The sequence below is a fragment of the Nicotiana tabacum genome, chromosome 2, assembly GCF_000715075.1.
Source record: "Nicotiana tabacum cultivar K326 chromosome 2, ASM71507v2, whole genome shotgun sequence".
Classification (NCBI taxonomy): domain Eukaryota; kingdom Viridiplantae; phylum Streptophyta; class Magnoliopsida; order Solanales; family Solanaceae; genus Nicotiana; species Nicotiana tabacum.
Genome location: NC_134081.1, coordinates 51004794 through 51023641, shown reverse-complemented (window position 1 = coordinate 51023641; position 18848 = coordinate 51004794). Strand labels below are relative to the sequence as shown.

At 39.4% G+C, this 18848-nt stretch overlaps 1 protein-coding gene across 1 annotated transcript; it reads left to right on the top strand.

Moving 5' to 3' along the window:
- Window positions 1-16355: 16355 nt before the first annotated feature.
- On the top strand, window positions 16356-18256 carry LOC142166791 (uncharacterized). The gene is made up of 2 exons (XM_075226128.1): window positions 16356-16639; window positions 17545-18256. Exons 1-2 carry the CDS (start codon window positions 16356-16358, stop codon window positions 18254-18256), a joined length of 996 nt encoding a protein of 331 aa, XP_075082229.1.
- The last annotated feature ends 592 nt before the right edge of the window (window positions 18257-18848 follow it).

The following is an 18848-nucleotide window of genomic DNA, read 5'->3' as shown; positions in this document are numbered from 1 at the left end:
TCTAGCTAGAGCACATTTTCTTCATATTTTTGTACTCCAAACACCCTAAATCATCACACACAACTCAATTAGTCATAAAACCAATAATTAAACCATATTGGGCATTTTAAAGATCAAATAGCATCAAAAAGCGGTTAAAACATGGGTAAAGTAACATCAACACATATCAAAATATGCCCAACATCACCACCCCACACTTAAACCTTTGTTCGTCCTCGAACAAACTATTAATATAGTAGACGAAACAAAATTAAGCTCTTATCATTCAAAGCACACTACACATATGACCATGGTTATTTGCTACAATTAGGCTCTAGAATATGCATCGCATACACTTCCCTTTACTTATGTCATTCTTTAAAAATATTCAAACAAAGACAACATGCTCACAACAATCCTAACCTCAAAAACCGACTCAATGTCACAATGCACTCATGGATTGAACACCCAACATCATAGAGAAGTCTAATAACATTACCTATCCCTCGTGAAACCATGTGCCCTCACAACAAGAACAAGAGAGCAAGTTCAATCCACATATTCGAATCTCATGATCAAATATATTTTAATGACTCACATATATCAAAAAAATCGCTCACTCTCACAAAGAAGTCACATGCATGCAATTAGTACCATAGGCTTGCCCTTAATGTAAATCTCTACTAATGTAAGCTCGTTCGATCTAAAATTAATTAGGACTTTTTCATGGTTGTAATGTGGGCTAATGGACGGGTAGGATATATTTAAGGAATAGTGACTCACCCTCTTAAGCACTTTAATACATCACAAAATTACTTTAAGCGTATTTTCTTCAACACCGCTTCAATTTCACAAATAATATCACCCCCAAAAACAGTCCCTTCTTCTTTAAGCATTACTTTAGTTCATACCCACTAGCAAGAACAAGACAACAATTTATTCATTTCTATTTTTCCTTCTTTTTTTTCTTTTTTTTTTTTCAATTTCCTCTAGTGATGTTGTATTTTACAAAACAAGTGCACCTTTCTTCCTTTCATTGGTTCCACTCAAAAGTTACCCCACACTTAGTCCCTTCTTACTTCTTTTAGCGCTCATCTAACAATTAAAGTATTTTAAGAGGTAAAATGATCAAAATAATATCAATTAAGAATAAAAAGGGTATAGGCTTGTAATGTGGGTACCAAATAAAAGTCAATAGGCTCAAAATGGTTAACTAGGGATAAATTTTATTTATGATAAGCAATAAGCTCAAAAAGATCAAAGAAAGCCTAAAATTATTTTTCAAACCGAGCATCACCTCAAATTTCGCTTCAACTCACATACCGGGCAAGTTCTAGACACAAGTACAATACATGGACTACATAAAAACCTTACCACACATGGCACATGACTCACTAAGGACGATCACATTCCGACTCTCAAACAATGTAAGTATTCACGGAGCAACGAGATATTAAGCATTAAGCACAAGGTGAATATAAGTCATGTAAACGAGACATAGGCGCCACAAAACATGCTATCCAATTTAACAAGGCATCATCAATAATTTCAAATCATACAGAAGATACTACACATGCCAAAGCATAAATATGCTACTATCAAACAAGTCAAGGGCGCATAGGTTCATCATTCTTGCTCCTTTTATTCTCTAAATTCCTAATCTACTCTAAAAATAAACAATTACTACCCGGTTCAAAATACATCCCATGGAAAAGAACCGGGGCACAAAGAAAAACTACAGGAGATTATTACTACCTAAAGAAAATTTAAAAGACATATTTTTGGATTTTTGTTTAGACTTTAAACCCTCAAGAAAACTGTCTAGGAGATCAATCGTCGGGAAAAGTCCAATTTTTCTACTTTTTTATTTTTTTTCCACAAAAGCTACTACACTTAAGAATGAGTACTACAACTAAGCTAAAATAGCACAGAAACTCATCCAAACGATCTCCTCACCCCACACTTAAAATTTTGCAATATCCTCAATGCACACTATAAATAATAAGAGGGTAAACGAGACTCCCTGGTGGGCCAAAGGCCGAAGCAATAGCGGCTCACGAAGTACTCAGACTTCCCCCAGGCATCGTCATTTGTGTGGGCACCCCATACTTAGTCCTCACCATCTAGCTCGCTTTTGCACTCTTCTAATGGATTTGCTTCCTATGCTCATAATCCTACAAAACAAAAATAAATACTACAAAAAAATAAAAATAAAATAAAATAAAAAGTAAACAAAAATAAAAGAAAGCAGTAAAGCTGGGTTGCCTCCCAACAAGCGCCTGATTTAACGTCGCGGCACGACACAATACGTTCTTTGCGCCTCCACCAAATCTATCGAGGTCTTGTGATGTGCAATGTCACCACCCCAATAGTGTTTTACTCTCTGGCCATTTACCAAGAATGTCCCATTGGAACTCGTATCACGTAATTCCACCGCCCCATGAGGTTTCACACTAACCACTTCAAACGGACCCGACCATCGAGATTTAAGCTTTTCGGGAAAAAGCTTTAGCCTCGAATTAAACAAAAGAACTTCTTGACCTGGCTCAAACTCACGATGTTGGATGTGCTTATCATGCCACCTTTTTGTCTTTTCTTTATACAATTTGGCATTTTCATACGCATGCAATCGAAATTTATCAAGCTCGTAGAGTTGTAGCAATCTCTTCTCACCGGCCAAGTCCATCTCCATATTTAGCTTTTTAATAACCCAACAGGCTTTGTGTTCAAGCTTAACGGACATGTGGCACGCCTTCCCATAAACCAACCTGTATGGAGAAGTACCTATGGGGGTCTTGTATGCAGTGTGATATGCCCATAATGCATCATCCAGCTTCCCGGCCCAGTCCTTTCTATTCCCACTTACTATTTTCTCCAAAATCTGCTTTACCTCTCTGTTGGAAACTTCTACTTGACCACTCGTTTGGGGATGATAGGCAGTGAAAACCTTGTGCTTAACTCCATACTTTGCAAGAACATTATTCTGCAATTTGTTACAAAAGTGAGTTCCTCCGTCGCTTATCAACACTCTTGGAGTCCCAAAACATGTGAAGATGTGCTTCTTTACAAAGCTTACCACTACTTTTGCGTCATTAGTAGGAAGAGCAATGGCCTCCACCCACTTAGAAACATAGTCGACCGCCACCAAGATGTACATGTGCCCATTAGAATATGGGAACGGTCCCATGAAATCAATCCCCCAAACATCAAAAAGCTCTACTGCCAGAATATTTTGCAAGGGCATCTCGTGCTTCCTCGTGATAGTTCCGGTTCTTTGGCATCTGTCACAATTTTTAACAAAGGCATGTGCATCCTTAAACAATTTTGGCCAATAGAAGCCTGATTGTAGCACTTTTTGGGCGATTCTATCCCCGCCGTGATGACCTCCTTATGGCAAAGCATGGCAGTCATGCAATATAGCATTCATCTCTTCCTCAGGAACACACCTTCGCACCAACTGATCTGCGCACTGCCTATATAAGAATGGCTCATCCCATATGTAGAGCCTCACATCATGTAAGAATCTTCTTCTATTATCAAGTGTCAATTCTAGTGGCGTCACCCCACTTGCAATAAAATTCACATAATCCGCATACCATGGGGCTTCACCCGAGGTGACTGCTAATAGCTGCTCATCAGGAAATGTTTCTTTGATTGACCCTCCTTCAGCTACATGTTTCCGACTTTCTAATCTGGACAAGTGATCAGCCACTTGATTTTCTATCCCTTTTCGATCTCGGATCTCTAAGTCAAATTCTTGCAAGAGGAGGACCCAACGAATCAGCCTCGGCTTGGCGTCTTTCTTTTCAAACAAGAATCTGATAGCTGAATGATCTGTGTAAATGATGACTTTGGTTCCCACTAGATAGGATCTGAACTTGTCAAACGCCCACACCACTGCAAGCAACTCCTTTTCAGTAACTGTATAATTCATCTGAGTTGGATTCATAGTTTTGCTCGCATAATAAATGGAGTGAAAGATTTTATCCCTCCTTTGCCTAAAACAGCTCTGATTGCTATGTCACTTACATCGCACATCAACTCAAATGATTGCGCCCAATCTGGGCCATTGATAATTGGTGCAGTCACCAACCTTCCCTTCAGCTCCTCAAATGCTTTCAGACAGGCATCATCAAACTTGAAGGGCACATCTTTCTCAAGAAGCCTACACAAAGGAGAAGAAATTTTCGAAAAATCTTTAATGAAACGACGATAAAAACCTGCATGGCCCAGGAAACTGCGAATGCCTTTGACGGATGTCGGTGGGGGCAATTTTTCAATCGCCTCCACCTTCGCTTTGTCCACCTGCAAACCACTTTTGGACACCTTGTGCCCCAAAACTATACCTTCACGTACCATGAAATGGCACTTTTCCCAGTTTAGCACCAAGTTCGTCTCTTCACACCTAGCAAGCACTTTATCAAGGTTCATTAAACAATTATCAAAAGAACATCCAAACACAGAAAAATCATCCATGAACACTTCTACAAATCTTTCAACCATGTCAATAAAAATAGCCATCATACACCTTTGAAAAGTCGCAGGTGCATTACAAAGACCAAAAGGCATTCTCTTGAACGCATACGTGCCATAAGGACACGTAAATGTAGTTTTCTCTTGGTCCTCTGGGGCTATAGCAATCTGATTATACCCCGAATAACCGTCCAGGAAACAGTAGTATTCCTGGCCAGCTAACCTATCAAGCATTTGGTCAATAAAAGGGAGGGGAAAGTGGTCTTTCCGGGTGGCATTGTTCAATTTTCTATAATCTATGCAAATTCTCCATCCAGTGACAGTTCTTGTAGGAATTAAGTCATTATTTTCATTAACTACTACAGTCATCCCCCCTTTCTTCGGCACACATTGAACGGGGCTTACCCATTTGCTATCAGAGATTGGAAATACAATACCTGCATCAAGTCACTTAATCACTTCTTTTCTTACCACCTCTTTCATGATTGGATTTAGTCGGCGTTGTTGCTCTACACTTGGCTTGTGTCCGTCCTCCATGAGGATTTTATGCATGCAGAAAGCTGGACTAATGCCTTTAATGTCAGACATTGTCCACCCAATTGCTCGCTTGTGCTCACGTAGCACCCTCAATAGCTTTTCTTCCTGAAATTTAGACAAGTGAGGAGAAACAAGAACAGGTAAAGTGTCAGAACTACCCAAATAAGCATATTGAAGGTGAGGGGGTAGGGGTTTAAGCTCCAATTTTGGAGCTTCTTCAATTGACGGCTTTGGAGGGGGACCACTTGGCCTATTCAGGGGCTCAAACGGGTGTATTCCTTGCATGTAAGCACATGATGCATCTAGGATATGCATTATCTCCTCAACCTCATCATCAATCATCAAGCTATCAAACAACATGAGTGCTTTTTCTAGAGAGTCGTCTAGATATACACTCGTGTCAAGAAGTTGCTCATCCACCTCCACAACAGGTATCATAGAGAGCTCCTCATATTGGCGGGGAAGTTGGATTGCTTTGTAGACATTAAAGACTGCTTCCTCATTGTCCACCCTCATAATCATTTTCCCCTCTCTCACTTTAATTATTGCATCACCAGTAGCCAAGAGAGGTCTTCCCAATATGATTGGAACTTGTTCATCAGCCTCAAAATCTAGAATAATGAAGTCAGCTGGTAAGATAAATTTCCCAATTTGCAGCAGCACATCTTTAATCACTCCTTCAGGGTAGGCTATGGACCTATCAGCTAATTGCAACATCACAGTGGTTGGTCTTAGAGCTCCCAGACCCAATTGCTTAAACAAGGACAATGGCATTAGATTTATGCTCGCCCCCAAATCACAAAGAGCACGACCCACATCAATATTACCGATTCGCACCGGGATGGTGAAACTGCCAGGATCCTTAAGCTTTTGAGGAAGCTTGTTTTGGACCCTTGAAGTGCACTCCTCAGTAAGTGCAACTGTCTCAAACTCAGTCAATTTCCTTTTGTGAGCCACTATATCTTTTATGTACTTAACATACTTTGGAATTTCACGAAGTACATCCACCAATGGAATATTTAATTGAACCTGACTCAACATAGAGAGAAATTTGTTGAACATGCGATCGTCCTTCTTTTTCTGCAATCTCTGGGGGAAAGGTGGTGGTGGCCTTGCAGCCTCTACTAGCTCTAAACTTGCATCATTTTTCTTTGACTCGTGTATTGCCTTAGGGGTCAGCTCCCCCTCAGGTATAGGTTTGTCCTTTCTCTTCTTTGGCACTTCCTCTAGTTCCCTCCCATTTCTGAGTGTAACTGTATTAACTTGAGGGTTCTTCTCTATATCACTGGGAAGAGAGCCTATAGGTCTAGTATTTTAATTTTTTGCTAACTGCCCCATTTGCCTCTCAAAATTTCTGAAATCGGTCCTGAGCTGTTGATTGTCAAGCAACAACTTTTTTAGCAAGTCATTCGTACTCTCTTCTGTTTGTTGGGGTGGTTTCTGAGGCTAATTGAAATTTTCTTGAGGCCTATACTGATTCTGATTCTATTGATTTCCGCCCCATGAGAAGTTAGGATGATTCCTCCAATTTGGATTGTAAGTGTTCCCATATCGTGGATGCTGATTCATCGGACCTCTGTTTTGTTGCCCTATATAGTATATAGATTCAGGATTCGTGGGGCACATGTCACTCATATGACTGTCACCACATAGTTCGCAGCGAATAGACATTTGCTGTACATGTTGCATCTGTTGTGTTTGTTGCATTGTCATTCTGTTCATCTGATTTGCCAGCTTTGCAATATCTGCTCTCATGGCTGAGAAGTCATTAAGCTCAATCACCCCAGCTGCCTTCTGTTTAATTGCTCTTCTTGCGTCCCCATCTCCTTGCCAATTATGGTCATTAGTAGTGAAGTTATTTAGCAAGAGTTGTATTTCACTATACGGCCTCGCCATGCAACTACCCCCACAAGCTGAATCAAGATTCATCTTTGATGCCTCGTTTAGCCCATCAACAAAAGTGTAACCCAATACCTCATCAGTCTGACAATGATGCAGGCAGTCTCTGAGTAGCTTCTTGTATCTTTCCCAAGCTTGATGAAGTGTCTCGCCATCCCGTTGTTGGAACCCAAGAATTTGGCTCCTCAGCGATTTTGTCTTCTTAGTAGGGAAAAACTTGATTAGGAATTTTCTTGCTAAATCATCCCAAGTGTGGATTGAGTTCGCCGGCTCCTTTTGCAACCATTCCGTAGCTTTCCCCAACAATGAAAAAGGAAATAGTGTCAGCCTGACATAGTCCTTGGAAACATTCAGATAATTATAAGTGTCCGTAATTTCCAAGAAGTTCTGAATGTGCCTCTGCGGGCCTTCATGAGATAGACCCACATATTACCCTGTGGACTGAATCAGCTGTACCATGTACTGTTTGAGTTCAAAATACCCCGTGATATTAGGCTTCACGATAGCATGAGTCATACTAGCAAAATTGGGCCTTGCGGCTTCTATCATCGGACGCTCCTCATTACCTGCCATCTTTATTGGCTGTGGTTGAACTACGATGTCCAACTCTCTTTCTATTCTCGTTCTAGCTTCGACTTCCCTTCTCACTCTATGAAGTGTTCGTTCAATTTCTGGATCAAAAGGAAGGAGGTTGTTTGCACGTCTACTCCTCCACATTCAAGAGAAGATCCTGCGTTAACACAAACAAGGCAAACTGAAAATTAAAACTTGAACAAATAAGTAATAAAAGCTTAACTCAGTCAAGCTGCTAATTTCTAGGTCCCCGGCAACGGCGCCAAAAACTTGTTGCGACCAAACACACTCACGCAAGTATACGTGGTCGTCAAGTAATATAGTAATGAGTAGAGTATCATTCCCACGAAGACTTATGGTTAACTTTTGACTAACTCAAACTCAAATAACTTATCGATTCAAGCGATTTCTCACAAAATAGATAATTTTCTAATTTACTACCTAAAAACTATCAAGTAATAAAATACTAAAGATCAACCACAACACTTAAATGATTTCGAATAACAATCAATAGGAGATAATATTCCAGGGTCACGGGTTATCTAACAATCATGTTGCATTCTTAGTTTAAAATAACTAATTGATTTATCTGGATTGTTGATTGGCAGAGTTGATATTACTTATAAGAATCTATCGAGTTCTTACTCGCCTATTCAAGCTAACTTAATGCTTATATGTCTATGGAATTAAGATTAACAAGAATGCATTTACACATCTTGTATTTCAACCAAGCAAGACAATTAGGTATATTTCTATCCTAATTGGGAATCCGTTCCCCGATGCCCGGGTTCAAGAACTTGCTTTATTTAATTCTATATACAATCTAGAATTCCCACTTGCGAGTTCAACTCTAGATTCGTAGATAGTAATTTACTGTTAACTACTCAACAAATTAATTAAAAACAGAATTAAATCAACAACCCAATATGATAAAATCAACTTTGTCAAATTAAACTTCAAACGTCACATTCATGTATACCCATGACCCTACAATAATAGGGTTCTTAGCCACTCATGTTCATGCAATCATCAAAAAATTCACAAGAGTGCATAAAAATCAATAAAAGAAGGAAAAATAAGAACTCAAGATGAATTCCGTGGTTCCCAAGCTTTGTCGTGGCTTCTTCCCCCTTCCCCATATGTTAGATGCCCTAAAAGAGGCGTTTTTGGCTTATATATTGTGTACAAAAGTCGTGGGCCAAAGTTTTCCTATTCCTAATCCGACTCAGCTTCAGGGATTGATGCTGGGGTGGATGCATCGCATCCACTTCGTCCTCCACTTCTCAGCTTCGCATGCTAGGGTGGATGCTTCGCATCCACCCTTTGTTCCTCCATCTCAGCTTTGCCTAGGTGCGGATGCTAAGGCGGATGTTATGGGCCGACTTCACTGCTAAGGGTGCACGAAATCTGATTTTTTTCTAGATTGGATGCGACGCATCCAACCCCTCTTCTTCTAGCTAGAGCACCTTTTCTTCATATTTTTGCACTCCAAACACCTTAAATCATCACACACAACTCAATTAGTCATAAAACCAATAATTAAACCATGTTGGGCATTTTAAAGATCAAATAGCATAAAAAAGCGATTAAAACATGAGTAAAGTAACATCAACACATATCGAAATATGTCCAACATCAACCTTCAACCAAACAAGGTATAAATTTAATCCTACATCTTATCCCACCTTATACCTCATGCCAAATGACCCCTCACTATGAAGTTTGCATAAAATCTATATATATATAATTCAGGGGAATTAGCCCGATACATGCCACTTCTATTCTACTAGAAATAGCACTTATCTTTTTCCATAATTTTTTGACATTCTACACTGATTTACACCGTAAAGAAACAAAACCTTCCTACACCGATTAAAAAAACGGCTCTTCTGCTCTATTTATTCTTTTTTTCCTCTTTATTCTTCTATGTCTTTGAAGAAGAAAGTTTTTATCGGCGCTAAAACTAAACCCACGATTCCACAAACATCACTTCTTTATTGAAGATCCCTTACTCCTTCAAACAAAACCACAGTACAATCCATGTTATCTCTTTCATCGTATTCCTACTCTCTGGTGAGAGTACTCTCATCTCCTCTCCGAACTATTGCACAATCACTTTTCTGCTAGAGATAGAGTGTCGCAGCGGAGACCCGGTCGACGAAGCAAAAGAGTACGAATATCACGTTTACAAGCCCTGCCATGAAAGTGTTATTCTTCCTTTTAACTAGCAAGTTCATATGTATGTTGATTTTCTGCCTTTTTTCTATGGAGTTAAATTTTTCCTTGTTTCTGTTGGGTTCGTTTTCTTTTGATATATGCAAAAATAGGTTCCAAAATCTAAGGTTTTTTCTCAATTATGGTACAAAATTCCTCATTTTAGGGTTTGAATTCTTGTAATGCTGCTGAAATATGAAAGTAGCCAGCATGAAAATTGAAGTAGCCAGCATCCTTCACTCTTCTTACTGCTAATTTTGACCTATTATATTAATGATAGGCTTGAATTGCAGTGCTATGAAGGAATTAAGTAAGTAATAGCGATTAGTGTCGCAATGTATTTCATTATTTTTGTAATTTTTTATTTTCGTTTTTATAACTTTGAATATGGTTAATTGAATACTAGAATTAATGTATTACCAAGAAATATGTCTTCGGTATTATACTTTAATCATTGCAATTAAGAAAGCTTGTATCTACTGTGCGCTCAATTCATTAAACGTTTTAGCGTAGGAGAATTTTAATAAGTAACACTTTTAATTGATTGTTGCCATTCAAATTCTCCTTTATATGTACTTTATCGCATTACTGACTTGGATGGAAAGAAGTTTACTGGCGGAATTATCATCAGTTACATTGAACAATTTCTTATATAGTTGTGATTCCAACCATTGGATATAAACTATGTTACTTTGGGTTCTTTATTTGCCTTGATATCAATTTTTTGATACGCATGATCATATCCGTTTGACATACATTACGAATGTGCTTGAATGAGTTTAGAATAAATCTAAATTTCTTGCTATTGTTAAATAGTCACTTGGGGAGAACTACACGGGAATGATCGAGTGCACGTTAACCGACATGCAGTATGTCGAGTTCCATGCCACAGTTAATACAATTGTGGACAAGGAATACTTGATATATATTCCTTTATCAACTTTTCTTGCTTTTCCAATTCTTTAGTCGTTTTGTATGAATATACATGTGCTCACATTTGTCATAATCTTGTCTCAGGAATTCTTCATCGGGCATACTGATAGAACCCCAATTAGTTCACATTCTAAAAAGCAACAGTAATTCTATGTTTACAAGCTGCAATCGAAAGAAGAGCATCTGAGGTATTTTTCTCCTCCCTTCTTAGCGTTTGAGTGAAACAATCAACTATAAATTTCAGAGTATGTTTCAAATCAGAGACGAATCTGACAAAAAAAAGGACTTCAAAGAATCATATATTTACTCTCAAGTTTCATGTCTTTGAATTACCCATTAATTTACCAGTATGGTAAAGACGGATATAGACTTGGAATTCTTTTGGCAGATATGTAATCAACAAAACTTTCATGACACAAAATTTAACAATAAGACAGTTCTACTACTTTAATATACAACAAAGACTTAATGAGGGCACACTCTTCTACAAACTGATACACTATTTCTACAGTACAAATTGGACAATTATATGGCAATAGAGGAAGAAGATTTCCTTGTATCCGGAATGATAAAAAAGAACAAGCGCTTGATATTTTTTTCTCTCTAGATTGATGGATACTATTGTATGAGGTGATTTTGATTGTAAATTGTAGAAAAAACTATTATCTTGCCTTCGTCGCATACGGGGGAAACTCGATATACGGTACAAATTTTTTAATATACAATGGCAATTTTTTGGTGGGCTTGATATTAAGATTGTTCCTTACATTCACTTGAGATTACCAATTTTAACTACATTATTTATTTGTCATCTTTTATTTTATTTTTTGTTTTCATTCTATATTTAGCTTTCTTTAGTATTTTAATTGTTCAAGTGTAGTTTCTTTGTTGAATCTGTTGATGAGGTTTTGAAAAAGATTTTCGGAGAATACATTATAATTGTTTAGTGTATACAAACTACTTATCTTCTTTTTCTTTGTAATCTGCCTTTGTATTTTTCTTATTCGGTTCTCTTTTTTCCTTGTGTATCTTCATTACCCAGAGAATTAATGTTAAGATTCCATGAAGATTATTGGAAGAACACTATGTTCATCAATTTCCAATCAAGATTATCATTGGTTTAATTTTTAGTTAATTTTTCTTTTATATTATTTATTAAGAGGTCCAACTTATTTGAACTCACATGTGATCTTAAACAGTGATGATTTTAGGAAACCTTCATATCGTGAAGCTCTTGCCAACAAGTATGCTTCATGCCCTTCTTGAATTGCAATCATTGAGTTTAGATTCAGAGCTGATTGAATGGCTTCATCTTAATGAATAGAAGAATTCCCTCTTAGGGTTGGTTAAGGGGGAACTTCTGCCAATTCCATGACTTGACTAACTTCAGACTGGAATGAACCATCCAATAAAATGCTTGACAACATCCCCTTTCTATTAGTAAGGTTGTCAAATTTTCTTTAGTTCCTTTATGACTATAATATAAATAATAGGGGTAGAGGGCGCTAACGAGCAAGAAAATGGATGCGCTAAGGCGCAACTTCTCGCAGTTACTTTTGAATTGTCCAAACAAGAACTTTATGTGAGAGTTGAAGCCCCAAAAGGAGAATTGGGAATTTTCTCATATTTCTCATTCCTTAGTGCACATCGTGAAACTGAACATTATATGCTTTTTGTGAACATAAAAATAGAGAAAGGGATGGTTGATTATTTTGTGAAAGATCATTCAATATTGAGAAGCCAATTGTATCAAGAAACAAACGTTACTACAGAAAAATAAGTAGAAGATAAAATGATAAAAGGGAAGACTTTTGTTATCATTCGTTAGAGGTTCTTCAAATATGGGATAATGCTAAATCTTCCCTTTTTTTTGAATGCTCTTAATATGTTTAGTTTTTAGAAGAATCTATCTTTTCATTAATTTTTATTTTTAAATATTAGCAAAGGATCATTTGTAAACTTAATGAGGCAGTTTATGACTACGCGAAGTGCGGGCAAATTATCTAGTTTACTAATATTGTATGGGGTGAAATTGGTTGAGTACAAGTGGATAAATAGCGAGGTGACACGTGAAACCGAGACCAGACAAAAGTTGAGTCGGAAAAAATTCGGCACCGGATACGAAGTGCATAACCGGTACAGGATGGATCCCGAAGGAAGCACAACCGATGGCAAAGATTCAAAAGCTTGACATCGGATAACATTTAATGAGCAGCCGTTACAGAGAATATTTATGCACCCATTAATGGTGTTTTTATTCTCATTCAAGAGAAGCTTGATTTTAGTATCTTGTCTCCCTAAGGATAGTTATAAATATCAAGATTGACAACCCTTGTAAGACAGAAAATATTTTGCACACAAAAGTCATAGCATACTGTTTTACACTCAACCTAAATAATTTTATCATTGCTTCTGCTTTTGCTCTAGGAAAGACCGAGCTTAGAATCAGGCTTGCTATTTTCTTTAATTTTGGTCGTTAACCTTATTTTTGTTCTTATTTCTTTATCATTTTTGGATCAAATAGATTCTTTTATCTATAAACCACGCTATAAATTTAACTGTATCATTTTATGGGTAAACAATTTGGCGCCCACCGCGGGGCATAAACAACTGTATAATTGCTTTGATCCATTTGTTTGTAACTAACGAATTACGGTTTTTTCTTAAGTAAAAGTCAGATATGGCAAGCAACGATGTCAACAACGTTCATAATGTTGGAGCACACGATGAACGAGAAGAGGCGTCTCAACGTGACGATTCCATCAGCAAAACCCGCAATGATGGGGATAAGACAACACCGGTTCGCGAAGGACAATATCCTCGAACATGCGCGGGGCCCAACTCCTGATGATGCGGAGGACGAACACGCTGCGAAAATGGTTAAACTCCTGAGAGAGCAGCAAAGAGCGATCATGGACCACCTCTCAAGGCAAGATCGTGTAATGACGGAATTGAAGCCGGCATTATCAGGTGTTTCCAACAATGCCAATGGAGGGGCCCCGGTTCATCCTAACGCTCCCGCAAGTCAGACAACACAAAGGACCGATAACAATACTCCAAGGGATGAGGTCGGTTTCGAAGGAGACAGGGGTGCCGGTAGTAGATTTGGGAACAATAACTTGAATGATCCTTTCAAAACTGAGCTCATGAGATTCATGGGAGAGATGAATGAACAAATGGATCAAAACACAGAGGATTTTCATGCTCGGATGGATCAGATTCCGGGCGTGCTGCTGGTGTTAAAGGGTCCAAACTCCAAGAAGTACACGCAATTGCCGTTTAAACCAAGTGCGGCACCAGAGTTTATCCCGAAAAGGTTCAAAATGCCAGATATACCATAGTATGATGGGACTTCGGATCCATAGGAACACATGATTACTACCTAGACCACGGTAGTGAAACAAAATGACCTGGCTCAACATGAGATCGAGTCGGTTCTGTTGAAAATATTTGGGCGAAACCCTCACGAAGGGTGTCCTGGCATGGTATTCCCTCTTACCTGAGCATTCAATTGATTTTTTTGAAATGCTTCAATATTCATTCATAAAAGCTCATGCCAAAGCGAGAAAAGTCTAGGCCAGAAAGGCAGATATATTTAGATTTTTGTATGACGAAGCCGAGCTGCTGCGAGAATTCATGATTTAGTTCCAAAAAGAAAGGATGATGCTACCAGCAGTTCCGAATGAATGAGTAGTGGAGGCATTCACGAAGGGTCTAAATCCACTGAGTTCTAATGCCTCCCGAAAACTAAAGGAGAGCTTTCTCGAGTTTCAAGAAACCATATGGGTGGATGTCCATAACCGCTATGAGTCGAAGATAAGGATAGAAGATGATCAACTTGGCTCATCGGTATCAACCAAGGGATGGGGTCGTGATAAAAATCAGGACAAGTTTAAAAATGACTTTGATACAGATCGCGCTCCTCTAAGGGTCGTTTTATACCGTAAGAAATGTCCGATGGGCGTAGCAGTAAAGGATTTCAGTCATTGGATAGGTTTTCTCCCAACAGAAAGACTGATCGTGGCCAAAACAACAAGTCGTGGTAGGAAAAAGAGATGTCAGGGGCCCGAGATCCCGCGTATCCCAGGTTATCATATTACAACTTTAACATTAGCATGGTATAATTGGTGTCGACAATTTGGAATATCAAAGAAGCACGGTTTCTGAAACCAATCCGATCGGATCCTAACCATAGAGATCCTAGTTTGTGGTGTGAATTCCATGGGACTCACGGCCATAGAACTGGGGATTGTCGACATCTTCACGAGGAGGTGGCGACGTTGTTAAAGAATGGACATCTTAGAGATTTTTTAAGTGACCCACCAAAAACAATTATGGTCGGAGCTGGGACAACGCGGATCCCTCAAAGACGCAGCGGGGTGACCTCGAATGACAATCAACATGGTATTCGGAGGGAGCGAGGACAATGGGGTGACATTTTCGGTAGCAAAAAAGACAAAAATATTAGTGACTAATGGCAAGAAGGTTCGGGAAGTCTTAGAAGACGACATCACCTTCAGGGAAGAAGATGATGACGGACTTCTCCTACCGCACAATGACACACTGGTAATGTAACTTAATGTTTTAGATTTCAAAATTAAGTGTATTTTGGTTGATCAAGGAAGTTCAGCCAACATCATACAATGGAGAGTTGGAGCAACCGAAATTAACGGGGAACATCATTCCGACGACAAAGCTCCTAGCTAGCTTCAACCTGACAAGTGTGACAACCCGAGGAGAGATTTTGCTCCCCAGTCACGCCGAAGGTATAACAAAGACCATCATGTTCGAAGTGATAGATAGCGACATGGGCTATAACGTGATCCTCCAAAGGTCGTGGATACACGAGATGAAGGCTGTGCCCTCGACATATCACCAATTGCTGAAATTTTCGATGCCAAGAGGGATCAAGCAGATAAGAGGAGACCAAATTTCGGCAAGGGATATGAACACGATGCTATTTCTAGCAGCAAGGGAAAAGAATCCAATAAATAGCAATTACAGGAACCGATGCCTTCTCCCTTTCCGAATGAGGATGATAAAAGCGAGGAGTCAGCGACCCTACTAGGTTCCGAGGTCTTTTTAGGTACCAGAGGAGACATATGAGACCAAGTCGACCTTGGAAAAGCTCGAGCAAGTGGATTTGTTCGAGGAGTTTTTGGAAAGAAAGTTTCATTTGGGAAAAGGGTTAAATCCCGAGCTCAGGCTAGAGTTTATAAATTTTCTTAAAGCTAATGTTGACTACTTTATGTGGTCGCACTCGGATATGGCAGGTATCCGATTGGAGGTAGTGGTCCACAAACTAAGTCTGGATCCAAAATTTCCACCAGTAAGACAAAAGAAACGCTCGATAGAAGAGCGCAGGAACATGTTTGTTAAAGAAGAGGTAGCCCGACTACTCAATATCGGTTCGATCTGGGAGGTAAAGTATCCGGAATGGTTAGCCAACGTAGTTGTAGTACCTAAAAAGAATAATAAATTTAGGATGTGTATAGACTATAAGGATTTAAATAAGGTGTGCCCTAAAGACTCATTCTCGTTGTCGAAAATTGATCAAATGATTGATGCTACGGCCGGGCACGAGCTAATGAGTTTCCTTGTTGCTTACTCCAGGTACAATCAGATTAAGATGAACCTGGAGGATCAAGAAAGACTTCTTTTATAACAAACTTTGGCACATATGCTATAATGTGATGCCTTTTGGGCTTAAAAATGCCGGAGCCACTTATTAGAGGCTCGTTAATAAGATGTTTGACAATCAGATAGGCAAAACAATGGAAGTATATATTGATGACATGTTAGTTAAGTCTTTAGATGCAGGAGATCATCTGAAACATCTCCAAGAAACTTTTGACATTGTAAGGAAGTACAACATGAAACTCAACCTGGAGAAGTGTGCCTTCGGGGTTGGCTCCGGAAAATTCTTGGGGTTTCTGAGAGGGATCAAGGTAAATCCTGATAAAATAAAAACCATCGAGGACATCCCGGACAAGTTGACGAGTGTGAAGGAAGTGCAGAGACTGACCGGCAGGTTGGCGGCTCTCAGTAGATTTATCTCAAGGTCCTCGAAAAAATGCCATCACTTCTTTTTACTTCTGAAAAAGAAGAACGACTTTGTATGGACTACGGAATGCCAACAGGCATTGAAGGACCTAAAAAGGTACCTATCCAGCCCTCTGTTACTGTCAAAACTGGGGTAAGGGTAGCAGTTGTTAATTTATCTAGCGGTCTCAGAAGTAGCGGTAAGTGCTATTTTGGTTCGAGAAGAAGAAGGTATGCAATTTCTTGTTTATTACGTTAGTAAAATATGTTCAGGAGTGGAGACTCGTTATCCGCACCTCGAAAAGCTGGCCTTAGTTCTCGTAGTTGCTCCACGAAAGATTAGGCCTTATTTTTAGTGTCACCCAATAGCCATTGTTACAACCTTTTCTTTAAGGAATGTCCTTTACAAGCTTGAGTTGTCAGGACGTTTGGCTAAGTGGGCGGTCAAAGTTAGCGAATTCGACATTGAATATAAGTCGAGGACTAAAATTAAGTCACATGTTTTGGCCGATTTCGTGGCCGATTTCATTCCGGGATTAATGCCTATGGTTGCCAAGGAAGCAATGCTGGTGTAGGGGATGGCAACGAGAGTTTGAACCTTATTTACAGATGGAGCCTCCAACTTAAAAGGGTCCGGTCTCGGGGTAGTTTTAATCACGCCCTCGGGGAGACCCTAAAACAGGCTATTAGAATTGTACCATTAATTAACAATGGAGCCGAGTATGAGGCTTTGGTTGCAGGACTTAAACTGGCTCGGGGACTAGATTTCGAGGTCATCGAGATAAAGTGCGATTTCCAACAGGTGGTCAACTAAGTGTATGGGATTTTTGACACAAAGGAAGAGCGTATGCAATAGTACTTGAACAAGGTTTAAGCATTACTTGCACAATTCAGAGAATGGTCAATCGTCCACATTTTGAGGGAAGAAAATATGGAAGTAGATGCATTGGCTAATTTGGGGTCGTTCACGGAGATGAAGCGATCTGATTCCAGTACAATCATCCAATTGCTACATTTAGTGTTGGATGTGGACGGCTACTGCAAAGTAAATTCAACCAACTTAGTTTGGGACTGGAGGAACGAGTTCATTGAATATCTCAAACATGGTAAGTTACCCGAAGACCCAAAAGCGTCCCGGGCACTGCGGGCCAAAGAAACTCGTTATTGCCTTGATGATGGACATTTATACAGGAGATCGTTCCAAAGGCCACTGGCTCGGTGTTTAGGGGCTTCAAAGGCAAACTACGTGGTGAGAGAAGTCCACGAAAGAGTTTGCGGAAACCACTCCAGTGTAGACTTATTATTTCTCAAATTAGTTAGGGTTGGCTATTACTGGCCCCGGATGGAGCAGGACGCAAGGGCATTCGTACAAAGGTGTGAAAAATATCAATGTCATGCACAATTAGTGCATCAAGCAGCGGAACTCTTGCATTCAGTGGTGTCATTGTGGCCATTCATGAAATGGGGGATGGACATAGTTGGTCCTTTACCACCGGGACCCGGGAAGGTAAGATTCCTATTAGTTTTAACTGATTACTTCACTAAATGGGTTAAAGCAAGTCCTTACCAAAAGGTTAGAGAAAGCAAAGTGGTTAACTTCATATAGGACCACATAGTCTGCCGATTTGGAATACCGAAGGAGATTGCTTGTGACAACGGGCCGTAGTTCGTAGGTTCAAAAGCCACAAAGTTCTTGGAAGGCCTAAAAATCAAATGAATTACTTCCTCACCATACCACCCGAGTGCTAATGGGTGGAAGGAGTCGACCAACAAGAAAATCATTCAAAATCTTAGAAAGAAGTTAGAAGATGCTAAGGGCAAGTGGCCATGTCACGACACAAACCGAAGGGTCGCGACGAGCATCTGGTGCCTTACTCAACCGAGTACCAACGTAACATATCTTTCTTACTGTACTATAATGGGTAAATAAGCTGGAAAGCCGTCATGAGATAACCAGAATAAAACATAAGGGAATACTCGATATAGGATGACCCAACATGATATACAAATTTATACATGTGACATACGGGCCTATAAGGCCGACATGATCATTTGTACACTCAAAACATAGGCCGACAAGGCCATACAAGTGTCCAAATACATGACATTTCTCTACAAGCCTCTAAGAGTACATAAATGTCATAAAGGCCGAGACAGGGCACCGCCATACCAATCAATACTTGTCCAAATCATACTGA